The 19,714-nt window shown below is 24.6% G+C and overlaps 1 protein-coding gene across 17 annotated transcripts in view; it reads left to right on the plus strand.

Annotated features, from left to right (window-relative positions):
- The window catches only part of LOC100208093 (prestalk protein), a 109,716-nt gene that overhangs the window by 9,935 nt on the left and 80,067 nt on the right, over positions 1 to 19,714 (plus strand). For all 17 annotated transcript variants that reach the window (XM_065813352.1, XM_065813363.1, XM_065813354.1 and 14 more), the window contains exons 3-10: positions 1,071 to 1,205; positions 1,400 to 1,552; positions 1,627 to 1,811; positions 7,726 to 7,810; positions 9,775 to 9,936; positions 10,515 to 10,616; positions 12,695 to 12,856; positions 13,748 to 13,843. In XM_065813352.1, the coding sequence (XP_065669424.1) occupies positions 1,071 to 1,205; positions 1,400 to 1,552; positions 1,627 to 1,811; positions 7,726 to 7,810; positions 9,775 to 9,936; positions 10,515 to 10,616; positions 12,695 to 12,856; positions 13,748 to 13,843 (1,080 nt within the window). The remainder of the gene's footprint in view (positions 1 to 1,070; positions 1,206 to 1,399; positions 1,553 to 1,626; positions 1,812 to 7,725; positions 7,811 to 9,774; positions 9,937 to 10,514; positions 10,617 to 12,694; positions 12,857 to 13,747; positions 13,844 to 19,714) is intronic.

Genomic DNA, 19,714 nt, shown 5'->3' on the forward strand with positions numbered 1-19,714 from the left:
AATATTTTTTGAGGGGAAAACTCATACTATGCTGCTATTGGTTACAATGTAAAGTTCAAGTCGAACTTGACTCAAGTTCGCTTCTTGCGAATTCACAAGAGTTATGACTCTTGTTAAATCAATAATCTAGACAAATAAGAAAAAAACAATTGGCGGAAATTCATTATTTTTGTTTGTTTTTTAAGCTCAAAGTTCTAATTTGCAGAAAATGTAACTATTCCTCTAAAACGTATAGGTCTGATTTTAAAAAAGTTGCCATCAAATGCTGAATTCTATTACGTTATTTTTATTAAAAAAAAAACAAATAATATTTTAAGCTTTACAATATTAAAAAAAAACATCTATATGAGATTTTTAATAGAAAATATGAAAAATAGAAATTTTTCTAGACGTTTTTTTAAAATACGTTTTAAAAATAACTTTTTTAAACCATAAATCTAATTTTTCTGAAATCAGCATAAGATTTCCAATCTTTTAAGACCCAAGTTGACTATTTTGAATAATTTTTTTTTCACATATATAGGGCCCTGTCAGATTTTTGGGACAGTTTCCTCAAAAATTGGTGCAAAATGGGAAGCTAAAATTTTCATAATACTTTTAATGGCATTTTCTCAACTAGTCCAAGATCCATTTTCCAAAAAAAGTTGAAAATCGACCTGCCTCATGGGGAACGCTATTAATAATATAGCTACAAAATAAAATTATATTATTCTCACAAATCTAAATTCCTAAAGATTACTGTTGAATAATATTTATCATACTGTGTTTCTAAATTTTAAAAAAATGCCTTGATTGCCTTTAAGAATGATTATTTGTGCTAAAGTTTCCTCTTAAAAGTATGAATATGCAATTTTATGTATTTAACATTGATATATGTTATACCTAGAAGTCTCAAAATAAGTTTTTTTTATTTTAGTGGACAAACAACTTATTCACAATAAATTTTACTGAAAAAAAAAAGTATTTATATATTTTTGGTTACCCTAATAATACAATATAATTTTTGATGATAATATTTAGATTTTTTAATATACACTTTAGCATTTATAGTAACTTTAGAATATTTTTAGGATTGAGTTGTATTTTTCAAGAAAACGATGTTAATCTATGTCCTGAGACAGCAGCTATAAAGGAAGTTCCCCCTGTTTTCAATATTATTGGAACAATAATAAATTATGAATCATCTGGTCCATTGCTTGGTTATTGTAAGTTTTTATACAAAATTTAGGCTTTCTTTTCATCTTTATACTATTTATCTTATCATAAATAAAAATTTAACTTGCTCAGTTGTTAAAAGACTTTAAATAACAACAGCAACAACAAAAAGAAACTTGAAAAAGATCTAAAACTTTTTAAAAACTTTTAGACATTTTGATATGAATTTTTGTTTTAAATTTAGGGAGAGGAATTGACTGGGCGTATGGACTATATCAAGGTACTCCACATGCTCCAAGTGCAATTGCTTTAAATGTTATAGCTACCAATTCTTTAACAGACCAATATTGTTTGAGTTTTGATTATTTTATGAATGCTCCAGATACACCTTCTATATGTAAGAATTTTTTTTTGAATGAAAAATGCTTATAAAAATTACAATCAAGTTATTATGGTTTATATATTTTTTAGATGTTATATGGGATAACAGAGATAATGATCTTTGGAACTATAACAATTTAACTGAAATAACAAAGAATATTCCATATGGCAACAGAGTTTTAATCGTAAATACAAGTGTAGGAGGGCTTGATTCTTCTTCACCCTGGCCTAATTCTAAAATAACAATACCAAGCTCATATAGTATGTATAGACAGGTAAATAAAATTTTTATAAAATTACATAGGGAATAGCGGGGTTGGTTGTCACACTTTTTACATTTTAGACTGCTCAGCTTTTATTTTTTATCAATTCAATGCCAAACTTTGCACAAAGGAAGTTTAACTATTTCCAGTAATTATTACAATATTTTTATGACATTAAGTAAAATATTTGTTGCTGTAAAATCGTTTATCAAAGACCTCTTCTGTGTGACAACCAACCCCACCATCAGGGTTGTCACATAATGTGGAGTTGGTTGTCAAATTTCTTGTTATGTTTGGATTATAACCAGTTTATGTAAAACGAGTGCCAATAAATAATTTTGTTTATATAATACTAAGAACAATCTGAAAAAGAAAAAAATAAGAAAAGGCTATATACTAAAAAAAAGAAAACACTATATACCGAAAAATGAATCTTTTTTAATATAACACTATAAACACATTTAGTTGAACATCATAGTTGAACATTTTTTCCTACCTCTTTTTGATGCTAACCTTGGACCTACTTTAAACAGAGGCCTAATACTCTCAGGTGGTATGATTAAATTTTTAAAAACTAATGAGGTGTTTGGGTCCTGATTTGAGGTTTTGTTTGATACAACTGGATTTTCTATTGTTATGTCTACATGATTATTTGGTATCTGAATAGATTTATTAAACCTTTTATTTGTTGGTTCTGGTTGCATTGAATAAGGTTTACAGTCATTTTTATTTGAGTCAGCCTGTGAACAAGGTGGGTCAGGGCAATCGGTTGCATAGTTAGGACAATAATCAATTTCAGTAAAAATATCTGGATTTAATGGGCAAATACCTGTTGCAGCAAAACCAATAAATAATTGTGGGGAAAAACAGCCTTGGAAATGCAATGTTTAATATTTATGGAATTTCATATACTGTAAAGGTTTTTCCAGGATTCATTACCAACCATGAAGTCATAGCAGTATTTATATAGTTTTTGAAGGGACCGTAAACTGTCTTATCCAAGGGCTGCAACTTATGTGTGCAGTGTAGTGGGAAGGTAAGCATTACTATTCCATTATTTTTTACTAAATCTAATCCTTCAATACTAAAATAGGTTTCACGGTTGTCAAGCAACAATAAACAAGGTTTTTCTTTAGTGCATTTTGTATTGCCTAAAAAACGTTGCAGATATTTTACAAAGTTTCTTTCTTTTCTTCTTCTTTCATCCAACCACTAACATTGGAATCTCCTGCGCTTCCTGTTGGTCCTACTAGGAAAACTACTACTTCCTACTAGGAAATGATCTTTAAAGTTTTTACAAGAAAAAAAAAAAAATAGTGGAATGCTATTTCCAATAGCATTTATTGTCCATGCTAATGTTACAAGAGTTCCTCTTTCAGGTGACGTGATGGCTCCTACTTGTTTTAATCCTTTTTTGGCAATAACCTTTTTAGGTCTTTGTACAGTAATTACAGCAGTTTTATCCATGTTCCAAATGTCATTTGGCAAGAACAAGTAGTTTTGCATACAGTGCTGCAAATTGCTAAAAAATGGTGCAACATTCTGCTTATTGAAACTTGTTGCTCAACTTAAACTAGTAGCTTCAGGTTGCCTAATAGAAATATTTGAATGGCGCTTTATAAATCCTGTAAATCAATCATTACCAGCTTGTTCCTTCACAACCCAAGAATTGGGAACTTTTATATTGTTTTTAATTGCAAGCTGGAAAGCAAGTTTTTTTACTTCAGTAGGTAAACCAAAATAAATTTCTGGTGCTCGCAACAGGTATGTGACAAGTTCTTTTTCTACTTTGTCTGTCGATTTTTGTATCCTATAATATTATTACAGGTGGAGTTTTGATTTTTGTCAATGTAGACCATGTGATGGGTTAGTAATGAATATTTTTTTACAATAACGTGTTAATGTTCTGCAATTAATGCCATCGTTTTTTGCTTCTAATCTAATAGAAATGTTATTGATCTTTACATCTTTTACAGCACGCATAATGACATCTTCAGAAGTAAAACCTCTATTAGTTTTTCTTTTAAAATTTCGTACCATTTTTTACTAAGCAAAGAAAAGAAAAAATTTGCAAATAATGAATACACAAAACATTATATATATATATATATATATATATATATATATATATATATATATACATATATACATGTATATATATATATATCTATGTATACATATATATATATATATCTATGTATACATATATATATATCTATGTATACATATATATATATATATATCTATGTATACATATATATATATATCTATGTATACATATATATATATACATATATATATATATACATATATATATATATATATATATATATATATATATATATATATATATATATATATATATATATATATATATATACATACACACACATATATATACACACACATATATATACATACTATATATATTACATACTCCTTCTCGGCGCTAATTTACATCTCTACCCCACTATTATTCACCCCACAATTTCAAGTTATACACATTGAAATAAAAATTTATAAAATAAAAAATAAAAATTTAGATTACAGATATTTAGTTTGATCAAATAATATCTTAAACATTAAAACGGCTTAAAATTTGAAGCGCACGGAGTCGAGGCAATTGTGACAACCATATATATATTCTGTGACAAGCAACCCCTTCTATGTAAGTTGCAAGGCACCTGTAAATTTATCTAAAAGCGTGTAAATTTCATGAGAATTTTTTGCCAACCCCGCTCTCCTCTACATTAAAATACATTTAATAAGAAAAGTTTTAAAATATTGTATCAAATTTAAATGTCATTGCAATCACTTTTTGTATTAGAATATAATACTCATGAAAAAATTCAGAAAAATAAGGCTAATAAAAAAGACTTTTTGAAACTTTTTTTATATTATGTTGCTCTTATATTGTTGTTCTGTGAGTTTAAAATCGAATATAGTGCATTATTATTTCAAGCACATATAAAATAAAGTGAGTCTTTTTGCATAACACCTTAACTGACACCCCACTATTACTGCCAGTTTCAACTTTTCCTTGTTTCATTTTTTTTTTTAATGTAAAGATAAACACTGGTTAGATATAGTTTTTTCAGCCAAATTGTAAATAGGCTATTAATCTCATAATATACCTTACCCCTTATCACCATAATTCTCTCTTAAATATCTACTTCTCCCAGAAGTTTATTAGTATTGTATTTATTAAAGCATATCTCATGAAAGCCTGGAAGTAAGATAAAAGGTTTTTTGAGCCAATTTGTAAATAGGCCAACAATCTAAAAGGAGACATATACATAAGAATATGGTTTTGCAGTGGAACTATATGATTAGTTTCATCTTCAAGATTTTTATCTATCTATCTATCTATCTCTCTCTGTCTCTCTCTCTGTCTCTCTCTCTCTCTCTCTCTCTCTCTCTCTCTCTATATATATATATATATATATATATATATATATATATATATATATATATATATATATATATATATATATATATATATATATACAACCCTCGGAATTAGGGTCGGCATTCGGCAATGCCGACCTAACTGCCAACCTGAAAGTGTTTGAGGTCGGCAAAAAATTGCCGACTTCGTTTTTATGTTTTATGGTAAGACCTTTGTATCAAATAATTTTTGCCGACCTGATGCCGACCTCTAAAAGATTGAGGTCGGCAAATTATTGCCGACCTCATTTTTTCTAATTCTGAGGGTTGTATATATATATATATATATATATATATATATATATATATATATATATATATATATATATATATATATATATATATATATATATATATATATATATATATATATATATATATATATATATTGTTACAATTTCATCATTCCAAATCTTGTTCTATTTTATGTTTAAATTAATTTAATAGTGTGCTAATTATAGATAATTAAAAAAAAATTATAACAAGAATATCTGAATCTTTTTTTAGCCTGATATATTATATATGTATATATTTACATTTTTATAATTTTTTGTGTTCATTTTGCAATAAGATTGAAAAATAATAGTTTTCTAAACACTATTCTTAAGCTAGAAATATTTTGTGGCTGTTATTTCTCATGATAATTATTTTAAGTATGAGTTGTATGAGTGTTAATTTTTATTTTTCCTTTGGAATACTCATAAGCAATTTATTTTCATAAAAATGACTACATTAACTAGACAAATTTGTAACTTTCGTTTGAAAGTTCCATGCTTGACCATTCATAAACTGCATTTAAAAGATTGCTGTGACTTGGTGATACATAGGGCAACCCTGCAACTTTCTAAAAATCTTTACTAGTATGTAAAATTAAAAAAAAAATAGCTAACTTATAGCTAACTTAAAAACTGCTAAAACTTATATTTTATGAGAAGTTAAAGTTTATTTATTCCATTTATTGAGTAACTCCAAATTGCATTTTTCTGTTCCATGCGTAATTCAGTTTTAAATTTAATTTATTCTTTGATAACTTCACTAATGTATACCATTCTTTGTTTACAAAGTATTTGTATATATTATAATTAAATGAGAGTAAAATGGAGATTGCCTGTTATATTATTATAAAAATAATAGGCAAAACATATATGAATTTCTGTAATTTTTTGGAAATGTCCATCTGATTGAAGTCATTGTTTGGAATATTATTAGATTAAAAAAAAAGATTTTTTAGAACATTTATTGTCTTTAGTGCTGATAATTTAAGATGACAAGTTCCACTTTAAAAAGTAAAGTACAATTAAAAAAATATATTTTTATTCGTTACAATAATTTTACTATACAAAAATTATGTTGTCAGAATAATTGCTTAATTTTTAGCTTTATTAACTAGAGACTTGTGTTTTAAGTTCTATATGAATATATAAACCTTTTTTTAATAATTGAGTAAAAACTTTTATAGCTAAAGATATTTTAAAGGTGTGACTTCTCTCAGTGAATAAATCTTCTATCAGTGTCTTTATTCCTTGAATAAATCTTCTCTCAGTGTCTTGAATAAATCTTATGATTTTTTGTTATAAATGAGTATAAAAAGATCTAATCTTTATTTATTTTACATCTTTTAAAATTTTATTTGCATCAGTAAACAGTTATGAGGTTTACCTCTTTATTTCAGTATGAGATTTACTGTGTGTTACTTATAGAAAAAATTAAATAAACTGTTTAAAATAATTTTTTCCAAAACTAAACTGAATCTACCATTTTGTTTCAACTAAAAATACCAATTTTTTTTTCAGAATGTTTAGAGAGCTTTTAGATTCATAAGTAAAGAGGCATAACTGATTCAGACATTATAGGAATAACTGTTTAAATTATATAATTTAGAGAAATAGTTGTTGTAATTAGATTTAATAGCAAGTAGTTTGTAATGATAACTTTTAGACGTTATTAGTCTGATTTTCTATACTTCTTTATGATTCCAGTTATTATCTATTAAACTTTTAAGAATTGCTGCTCCTGAAAAAACATTGCTTCTTCTCAAAAAATATTGCTTCTTCTCAAAAAACATTGCTTCTTCTCAAAAATCACAGCTTCTTCTCAAAAAACATTGCTTCTTCTCAAAAAACATTGCTTCTTCTCAAAAAACACAGCTTCTGAAAAAGCACTGCTGCTTCTTAAAAAATATATTTGGAAAAAGTTTTTTTTTTGGAAACTAAAAAAAAAAATCATAAAAGTTTCTAGTTTTTTTTTAAATTCAAGTTAAAAAAGATTGTACTTTTATTTCAGATTTTTTTATTTTTAAATAAATTTTATTCACTTTTTTTTTCAGGTTTCTTTTTTCTGTAATTAGTTTTGATAATACTTTTGTATAAAAAATTGAGTATAACATTAAACCATTATTAAAAAGTGCCACATCATTGAAACATCACTTTAGTGATTAAATATAGGAATCAAAAATATTTTTATAATTTTAATTTTAAAGGTGATGATTCTAATTAATCCTGGTGATGGTCCAAGGACGTTATGTGGAATAGATAAAATAGAATTAACATTAGGACCATGCATTGGTAAAATTTTTATTTTATTTGGATTTATCTGTTTAAAAAATTGTATATATATATTTTTTTAATTTTTTAATTTATAAATTTTTATTTAAAGTTGAGTAACATTACTATAATGAATTGTACAATTTTTATCTACTGCTAAATATGATACTAAAATTAACTTAGAATGCAAGTCCAAGTATGTAAAAGAATGTTTCATTTGTACTTGGTGAAAAAAGCAGAGCTGCCGATATTGCATAGAATGTAGAGGTCACTAATACCATCACAAAGAATGCAGAAGTTTTTGGATAAAGAATTGTTGATAAGTAGTAGTGGTGGGAATATTTAGAGTAAATGGAAATCTGTCAGCATTTTTGCTATTAGTGTAAGCTAATATGGTGGTTATTGAATGGCATGTGTCAAGGTCTTTTATAGTTTATAAATACAGATTCTGTCTAGTAGTCCTTCAATGTCAAAGCAAATACTGAAATGGCTTGAGTTGATTGTCTCAATTCTAATGATGTGTAAGACATTTTTATGGAAATGTTGAATTTCTTTTTTTGCTGCAAGGCTGCATGAAGTAAGAACTGGAGCACTATTTATCATGCAGCTAATAGCATAAAATCTATAAACTTGTAAGAGGTTGAGAGAGAATATCCAATTTGCTTAAGACACTTATGTAGAAATGGAACTGATTTTATAGTGTTGTTTTTAATTTTTAATTTATTGTTTATCCCAGTCAAGATTCTCATTGAGTAGGATGCTAAGGTATTTGTAGCTGTTGACAATTTGGAGCTCAGTACTATTGAGAATAGTACTGAGAATAGTATATATTAAAAAGAATAGGTGATGGTAGAGTATGATTAGTAGCACACATTAATTTTAATGGTTTTGGGTTTTGAGTTGTTTAATTTCATACCACATGCACACATATGCAAACACACACAAACACACACACACTGCCAAAAATTAGGCCCTCAGTCAATATAGCAGCACTCCTCTCATGTTCTACTTATTTGTCAGTCTATTTATCTAAATAGTAAAGAAATAAAATAAAAACATTCAGGATATTTTTATTTTTTTAAAAAAAATATAAAACTTCTGTATGTTTTTAAAATCATTTTAGTCTATTATTTGTGCTTTTGTGGTTTTTTAAAAAACGAATAAATTTAATTAGTTTTCTTAATTAAAATTAATGGTTTTTACATAAACTGTACTTAATTTTTGTCTCGTTAAAACACAAAGTGTAGTCAAACAACAGACCAGTAGTAAGGCACACATATCAGTATAGAAAATATGAACAATCAGGTCAAAATTGTTCATATTTTTAAATTTAACAACAAAAACCATTCGCTTTTGACTCATCTATACCTTTTAATATTTTCAGTATTTTTTCATTGGTGATTGTATTAGATAATTTACTGCAATCATATTGGTTTTCACATCTTTGTAAGAATTTAGAGTAATGCTTGGTCATAATTATTAACAAGGATTGACTTTTTTTTTCTTTTTGAATATATTTGCAATTCTTTTTTATTCTTGATTGCTCTAATTTGAGGTTACATTTTGTTTTCTGTTTATTTATGGACTTTTTAAAGTGCATTTCATATTCTCAAGTTTATCTTACACTTTATTTTTTAACATTAGTGCGCATTTTGTCAAAATACATTTTTGTATGATTGTATGACTCATACACAGTTCCACATTTTAATTTTAATTTAATGTTTACACATTCATTGAAGTATTTTACAAATATTTACACATTCATTGAAGTATTTTACAAATATTTACACATTCATTGAAGTATTTTACATATATTTACGCATTCAATGAAGTATTCACATTGAAGTACATTAATTTTAATTTAATTTAATTAATTTACATTTTTTAAAAATACTTTAATGAAGTACTTTAAAAAAAATAAAAGTAACATTTCATATTGAATGAAATCATTTACTGATCTCTTTTGATTATCTTTTTTTTAATAGGTAGTTGGAGTGAATGGGAAAATGGTATATGTTCTCAACCTTGTGGTGATGGAATTATGAATCGTAGTCGAACTTGTCCGAATGGTGCTCAATGTCTTGATAATAATGAATATAAAACATATCAAACTCAAAATGGTGTTTACTGTAAATTAAAATCATGTGGTAATTTATTTTATTCTTTCATTTATCTAAATCATAAAAATTAGTTTTAGTTTGTAATATTTTTTGAATAGAAAAAATGGTATGCATGAATTCATATGAGATATTCAGGATATGCAAATAGTAATGTTATGTGTTGATAGTAAAGTTACGCCTTGTGAATAATCCCCCATGTTGAATTCAATACTATCAGAAATATCAAATTAAATATTTTCGTAAATAAATTATGTTTAAATTATATAACTCCATTTTAAAATTAGTTTTGCTTATAATTAAGTATGTATGATTAAATTGTTTTTAATATTTTCCCAATAACATTCTTATTGAATAATTTTCTACTGTGTTACTTAAAAGTTTTATCTATTTTTTGTTTCTACTTTATTATTTGAAAAGATTTTATACTGTATTACTTATTGGTAAATACTTTGCAATTTGAAAAGATTTTGTATTGCTTATTAGTAGTAGCTTTTTACTTGTATTACTGTATTACTTATAAGTAGTTACTTATTTATATTAGTTATTAATTGTTATTTTAGTTTTTTTTGATGTTATGTTACTAATGTATTTAATTTTTAATTTAGACTGTAATTTTGATAGAGATTGCACTGGTAATTTTACAACTTGTGTGAATACTGTATGTAAATGTAAAGAAAATTACTCTCTGAATAATGGAAAATGCACTGGTTAGTATAATTGTTAAATTAAAATTAATTTTTTCTATCTCTAAATTAGTATGAAATATTTTATATACTTCAAAACATATATATATATATGTTTATAATGTATATATATATGTGTGTGTGTGTGTGTATATATATATATATATATATATATATATATATATATATATATATATATATATATATATATATATATATATATATATATATATATATATATATACGCATACAAACATACATACATGTATATTAAGTGACCTCGGCCTTTGCAAGGGTGACACTCTTGATCCTTTGAGGCATGCTCTCTATCAATGTAGCACATTTTTCTTTGATTTGTGGGTTTCTGTGCCACTCTTCAATTGATTTCTCTATCTATTGCTTGTTTGTCATCAGAACTTTTGATATCTCCCATTTTAGCATTTCCCTTTATTTTTTAATAAGATTAAGGTCAGGAAAGTTCTCAGGACAATCTAAAACTTTAATTTTTTGCTTTTCTAAGGCATTCTGTGACACTTTTTGCTTTGTGGCATGAAGTAAGTCTTGTATAAGCACAAAATCATTCCTTGACTTGAGACAGCATTTCCCTTTCAAGAACTTGAATATACTGATTTTGCCTCATCTACCTTCCACAATATAAAGCAGACCAGTACCTTTTCCACTTATTATGGACCAAACCATTACACTCAAAGAACATTTTACCCTCCTTTTAATGCTCTCTTATATTTTTCTCCCACTTGTTTTCTTACTGCGGATGATTTCATTAATATTTGAACTGTTTATTCATCCAAAAAACATGAAACTATAAAAGAAGTTATAAAAAAATAAAAAATAAAAAAATAATCTTATAATTTACGAATAATTAACACCTATTTTTTCCAATTGTCTACTGTCCAGCTCTGCGCTTTAGCCATTTTAATTGCTTATAATTTATGAGAAGTAACATCTTTAGCTTTGCCCATAATTTCAGTTAACTGTAAAAAAATAAAATAAAATAATTAAAAATATCTCCTTTGTATTATGGCAATAGGCAATAAAAATATATAAAATGTTGAAAATAAAAAGTAAAACTTACTTTAAAAACATATGAATTATGTTTTTAAAATAAACCTACTACATGACGCTTCAATATGGCGAATAAAAATAAAATTAATGCTGTTCCACAAAATGCCATCCAGGTTATCAGTGTTATCATCATATTATAATAATAGCTACAAAATTTTAAGTTACATGCACATTTTTTATACAAATCGTAACATGTATATAACATGTACATACATACATACATAAATACATACTTACATTCATACATACATTCATACATACATACATTCATGCATACATAAATACATACATACATACATAAATGCATGCATTCATACATACATAAATACATGCATATATTCATACATGCATACATTCATACATAGTCAGCAAATACAAATCTGTATACTATAAATGGCATTTTACTGATTTATTACTTCTCTTTGCTTTAATAACATTGAACATTCTTTTTGTAGAAAATAAAATTTACATATATATATATATATATATATATATATATATATATATATATATATATATATATATATATATATATTTTGCTAATTGCAAACAGGTTAATAACGTTCATTGCAATAACTTCACAAATGGGGGCAAAATTTTAAGAGGTTTTTTAAAAAGATTTAATAAAAAAAAGTTTAATAAAAAACTTAAATGAAAAAAAACCAAAAAAACATTTCAAAGAAGAATGTTTTTAACTAACAACAGAAAATAATAAAAATTAAAATAAAAACTTTAATCAAGTATATAAAAAGCAACCAACAGTTGCAACCAATAGTTTTACAGTGAAGTTATAGCTTACATCATATAAAATGCTTGTCAGCAAAGTGAATTGAAAAGTATCTTATGAAAAAAAATTTTAAACAATTTTTAAAAATATTTCAGTTTAACATGTTTTATATATAATAAATACTTATTATTGTCGAAATACATCTAGGCTGTTTATAAATGCCTATTTTTTAAAACTAAGATTATTTTACCTCATTTGAAAAAAATAACTTTTGATTATTTTTTTAATATAGGTAGTTGGAGTGAATGGTTAAATGGTACTTGTTCCCAATCTTGTGGTGACGGAATTATGAATCGTAGTCGAGCTTGTCAAAATGGTGCTCAATGTCTTGATAATAATGAATACAAAACATATCAAACTCAAAATGGTGTTTACTGTAAATTAAAAACATGTGGTAATTTATTCTTATAATGTAAATCATTATAACAATTTATTTTCAATATCCAAAAGGACTGATGTTTAGGATTACCAAAAATGATTCAAGACTTCAAGATAACTAGGGTACCTTGAGCTTTAAAAGTTCTATTACTTTAAAGTTAAAAGTTTTACTTTTGTTTCAACATAGTTCATAAGTCTTCTATTTTTCATAAGTCTTCTATTTTTGAAGCTACTGGACTCTTAATAGTGATTAAAAACTTTTTTTGAAGTTTCCATCTGTGTTTTTTATTTAGAAAAATCTTTTTTTTAAAAAAAGGTAAAAAAACTAAACCACAAACATAGCTTCCCTACATTTGTTGTATGAGTGCATACAAGATATTCAGGAGAAGCATAACATACAAGATGTTTAGGAGATGTATACAGGATATTTAGGAGATGCATACAAGATATTTAAGAGCATTATCAAATAGATTTAAAGAGTTTGAGTGACGTGCACCATCAATTTTGATTGTTTAGCATAATAGGCGTAATCTGAATATTTACATATAAAATTAATGTAACTTGAAAAAGTTAAATGCTTGAAGTACTATGAGTCAGAAACAATACAATGTATTAGGGAGAATGAATATAATCTTCTTTAAATACTTTTGTCAGAGTTTTTATATTCTTTATTAAAAGCTATTTATTTTGGATTGTGGATTTTTTAGTCATTAAGTCTGCTATTGTCTACAAGTTTCTATATTACTGTAAGGTTTCAGTTTTTGCCATTAAATGAATATATATTATTAGTTTTGCATAAATATTGATATTTTGCAAAAAATTAAATGAAAATGTTTTTACAATAACACAATGACATTTTTATGGGATATAAATTGTATAAGTTTAAGTAATTTTTTTAAAAATTTAGATTGTAATGGTGGCTGCACTGGGAATTTTACAATTTGTGTAAATAATGCATGTATATGTCAACAAAATTACTTTTTGAATAATGGAAAATGCACTGGTTAGTATAATATTTAATTTATACTTAATTTTTTTTTATCTCTAAATATAAATTATTTTATATATAATATGTTGCACAATTTGTTGTTCCTGAACATTTTCTGTAGTTTTTATTGATATAAAGATTTTTTATATAGTTGATATTTTGATAAAAAGGTTTTACCATAATAAATAGAAACGAGGTAGGCAATTTTTTGCCAACCTCAAACACCTCTTGATTGGCAGTTAGGTTGGCATTGCCGTGTGCTAATCCTAATTCCAAGAGATGTATTTGATATATTGTTTCTGATACTTCGTGTTTGTATTGGTTTTCGGTATTTTATAGAGGTCTTGATGTTTAAGGTCAGGATTAAGATCACCATACTGTACTATCACTACACTATACTAACATCTATACATAACTTTAATAACACTATAATAACAACTATACTAAGATCACTAAAAATGTAGTTTGACTATTAAGAAACTTCTAGTGAAATGATTAAAAAATAAAACATAATACACATTAAAAAAAACTTGTTTTTAGTAGTTTTGAGTACTTTAGCTACTTACAAAACATTTAAAGAAAATTTTAAACATATAGACCATATGCAAAATGCGGTAAGTCAAAAAATAAAATTTTATGTCTATAATTAAATCTAATTTCATTTAAATCTTAGTTAATTCTATTTCCACAATCTATACATTGAAATCTATTATTAATTTGAATATTAGACCACTTAAAAGTTTTTTTTTCCTAAAATTGAAAAAAAATATATCAATTTCTATTGATGCACAACAATGAGCTCAGTTTATGCTCATTTTCTTGAATTCAATTTACGCGTTTTCCAGATGAACTTGGATGTGAGCGCGTTTTCCTCATATGAAATTATTATTATAGTAATAATAGTTATTATAAATACAAACAAATTTTAATACATTATAGTAGTTGTTATATATATTATACTTTATATATTATATATTTATGATTACAAATAATATTTTATTATGAGAAATTATACCATATTATAATATTTATTATATATATTATATTATAATAGTTATAATAAATATAAACAAAATGTTTTTTGATATATTGATGCTCTGTCCATTCAAACAGCGCTAGTTCGTTACAAAACTCAAAACTTTTTGAGTTTTGTAACGAACTAACGCTGTTTGAATGAAAAAATCCATGATTAGGTCCAACATACTGTTTTTTGCCAGTTTTTTTTTTTTGATTTTATTTCATTTTTCAGGATTCATTTTTGCAATACATCTACATAATAATTAGATCATATTAATAAATCATTATTTACAGTAAAAAAAAGAAAAGAAAGTAATATTGAAAATTAAAAAAAAATTGTAGAGCGAGCATGTAGAGCGTACAGTTGCAGATAATCAAGATGCAGTGATTTAGAAGAAAGTTTCGGGTAGAAGTAGATAAAGTTAGAGAATACATTGCAGGTATGAAATAGATTTGTTTTTTATAAACAAGTATGAAAGTATATCATCACAAATCTGATCATTGTACTTTCGTGTTTTGGCAAAGGAGCATTTTTATGGAGTAAATCCGTGATTTCAGCTGGCAGCTTTTCCAAGGAACTTTGAAAACATCTATCCAATTGTCACGCATAGGACTAGAAGATTCAGATGTAAAAACATTTGAAATTCAAGGTTGGATTGAACCAAAGCATGAACCTGAAGAAAACTTTCAATAGTATTTATTTCATTTTAAAAGTTATAATCAAAGTTAATCAATATAATATAAATTAATAAAACTAATACAAATAATTAAATAATAGTTTAACAATTATCATCAAAATTTCTATTCTACAGGTAACTTTGTCAAAAACAAACATCAAAATTTCTATTTTTACAGATAACTTTGTCAAACCACAATTTTAAATTACAAGAATAATAATCAGGAGTCTTTAAAAAAAACTGCACTACAAAAAAGTAAATATAAAAGTATATGTAACATACTCTTTTATTTAATATATACCTTCTTTTCATACATTTATCCTCAATGTGGTTTATGCTCCTCTGGCTAATTGCCATATAGAGGCCACATACCAAGGCCCACAAAGATGGCATCATAACCCCCTTCGCAGACCAAGAGTAAGTGATTTTTAAAAGTATGAAGGATATTCAAGAGAAAGTAGAAGTTCAGTTAGAAAGTTGGCATAAAGACAGTGGATGGTATTGAACTAGGTGTTAGAATGTGCAACTTATCAAGAGTTAGAATGTTCAATATCAAGTTCACTAGATAGGAACCCATGTTACGTATAAAGTTTTACATAATTTACATAAGTTTTATTTTATATATGTATATACACATATATATATATATATATATATATATATATATATATATATATATATATATATATATATATATATGTATATATATATGTATATATATAATAAAAATAAATAAATAATCTCAAATAAATATACAGTCAATCGCAAATTCAGTAAAATATCTAAATAAAATTGTAAATAAAACTTGACTTATTAGTAAATTATGTTTTATTTATTTACAACACTTTTTGATCCTTTTCTTATGAATTGAATTTTTTAAAGTTCATATTGTTTAGCGTTTCTTTTATATGCTGTAAAAATGTAACACTAAATAATATAAACTTTAAAAAATTTCAATACATAAGAGAAAATCTTTATACCATAAATCCTATATAATAATATTATATAGGATTATTAATATATAGATATTATTAATATAGGAAATTAATTTTCAAAAGTACCCATTTTTAATAAAAATCTATAGAGATTTATAATAGTACCCTTAATCTAAATTTAAGAGAATTTTTGTGAATGCACTTCTTTAAAAACATATAACACTTTAGTTCCGGTAAAACCAATATAAATATATTAAAATCTCTAACTTGAAATTATTTACCTGTATAATTTCTCCTTGTGAAAAAGAAAAATGGCACTCTGTAAATTAGAGGTTATACTTAAGTGTAGTAATTTATACGGTTAAAGTCCGTAGTTTAAAGTTACGGAACTTCTCCTTATCATAAATACGGACAAAATCATATAAAATGATATGATTATTAAAAGTATAGAAGACCGTAATTTATTAAAAATGGATTTTTTCCGTAACATAACGGAAAAAGTCAGATAAATACTGTGGAGTTTTTTTTACTGTGTATATTTTTTTGGGGGGTTTTTCAAAAGGTCAATAATTAATGTTATACAATTGTTTTTTTGTTTTATCTTTTTTTTATTTAAAATTATTTGGGTTCCATTTTTTACTGTTTTTTAGGCTAAAAGATATAAATATTTTATCAAAACATTTTAAAAAACCTTAGTACAAAGTTCTAAAATTATTATTAATTTTTAAATAACCTTTTTTTTTTCTGTGTTCACTTCCCTAAAGGTTAGAAATTTCTACACTTTTTTCTTTGTTAATTAAAAAATTGATATATTATTTAAATAAAGTAAGGGGATTAAGAACCTCCATATAAATGGGTAAAATGAAAAATTCACAGTTTATATAACAAGAGGAGAGGAAGAGTATATGGTTAACTTTATTAGTATATGGTTTTACTAGAGAACAAGCACACAATCATTAAAAAAAAAAGACAAATCAAATATTTGCTTCTTTAGCAAAAATTAAGAAAGCAAAGTTCTTGAATAATTTCATGATTACCAAATAAAATCTTGCTTATGAACAGGGTTGGAGTCAAACACATTATTGCATTTGGTAAAAAATAACCTAATTTGGCGTATTTGTATTCGTCTTGTGTTTGAATGAAAAATTTCTTAAATATTTGCATTTGATTAAAATGTATTTTCAATTTCATAAACTAAGTTGACTATGTTTTTTGGGAAACACCAGATGGTTCATTGATTTTTTATTTTATTTTAACACTAAAATAAATTAAAAGTTTATTTTTAAGACATATTTGTAAAAAGACTTGTTTTCATTCTTCTATTTAGTACACCATTTTATCAGTCTTAAAAAAATTGTTTCATTTTTTCTTAATCTTAAGTACAAATATTTGTATTTGGTAAATTCTGATTAGATGTAATTGTATTTGAATTTGTATTTGGCAACCTAGAAGCAACATATTTGTATTTGTATTTGATTAAATGTATTTAACTCTGTTTACGATAGCCCACATTTAAAAGTATTTAAAACTATTGTAAATCAATCATGTTAAAACCAACTATATAACCAAGTCTTTTTTGACAGTTGAGAGATTGATAACTTGTATTTTTTAAACATTTAAAAAATTTATTTGTAAAATAAAACTCTAGTTAGGTGTAATATGAACCTTTGTGTACATGTCAGGAATCTCTAATTCTGTAACTTACAGCAAAATTTTGTAAATTATAGAAAAATTGAAGTATCTTGTGACATCGGTAAACATATTGTTATATAACATTTTAACAATATTAAGATATCACTAAAATGGTAGTAAAATTTAATAATAATTTTGAGAAGTATTGTTTTTTAAGATATTTATTGAACAATTATTTTGAATTTATTTATTAAACAATTTTTTTTATCATTTACAATTGACATCTCAGGTTAAATGACAAGTTTTTTTTTTTTTTTTTTGTTGAAAAAAAAAACAATTTTTTAAAAAATAATTGTAATCTTTATATATAGATATTATATTATTATATGTATTATAATATATATTATATAATATTATGATTTATTTTCTACTATCAACAAGCATTGTCAATTGAAATATTATTTAATTATAATTATATCATTTTAAACACCTCTCAAATAAATATTTAAAATATGTTTAAAAGTAATGCAATTGTACATATATGTGGCTGAAACTTTGAGTTTATATGCAATATAAACTCAAAGTATAATCTTTAAAAGTATGTACTACTTTTAAAGATTATACTTTTAAAGACAAAACCATTATTTATTGTATGTACACTCTGCTGTATCTATATCTATATCAGCTAATGTACACTTTAATACGTATATGGTCATATCAGGTAATGTATGAAAAAATTTAAATTTTTATCAACTCCCTTTTTCCTTATGGCTATATAAGTTAATGTAAAAACCTTCTACTGAGCTCATGATAATATCAGTGAACACATTTTGTGAAAGAAATAGAAAAATTTATAAAAAAAAACAACAACTTAAAAAAGCAAATATAAGTAAAAAATAAAAATAAATCATATATGTATCTACATATATGATTTGTTATATATATATAATATATATATATATATATATATATATATATATATATATATATATATATATATATATATATATATATATATATATATATATATATATATATATATATATATATATATATATATATTAGGGTGGTGCTAAAAACAACTTTTTTTGAAAATGTCAGCTGATAATAAAATAATACTGGATTTATAAAATTTTTGAAAAAAAAATATTTTTACGGGTGCCACAAGGCCCTTATACATCAAACAGGTCCCTAATAATATAAAAAAAAGTTTTTCAAAAGTATGTCATGTTGGGTCTCAAACGAAGCAAAATCATATACAAATTTCAAAAATAATATTCATTTTATTAAAAAACATAGATAAAAAAAATTATAATCAAAAAATCTTGTTAAATTCCCTATTTTTCATTTTTAGTTAAAAAACGTAACTTTTTGTTTACTAAAATCTAAAATAAAAATTTAATTATAAAATGATTCATATTTTTGAAATTTTTATATATTTTTGCATCATATGAGACTCAACATGACATACTTTTGAAAAATTTTTTTTTTTATATTATTAGGGACCTATTTGAAGTATAAGGGCCTTGTGGCACCCGTACAAATATTTTTTATTCAAAAAATTTTTAAATCCAGTATTATTTTATTATATAAAACACATTTAGGGGTTGTCAGCTGATATTTTC

The sequence above is a fragment of the Hydra vulgaris genome, chromosome 12 (assembly GCF_038396675.1).
Source record: "Hydra vulgaris chromosome 12, alternate assembly HydraT2T_AEP".
Classification (NCBI taxonomy): domain Eukaryota; kingdom Metazoa; phylum Cnidaria; class Hydrozoa; order Anthoathecata; family Hydridae; genus Hydra; species Hydra vulgaris.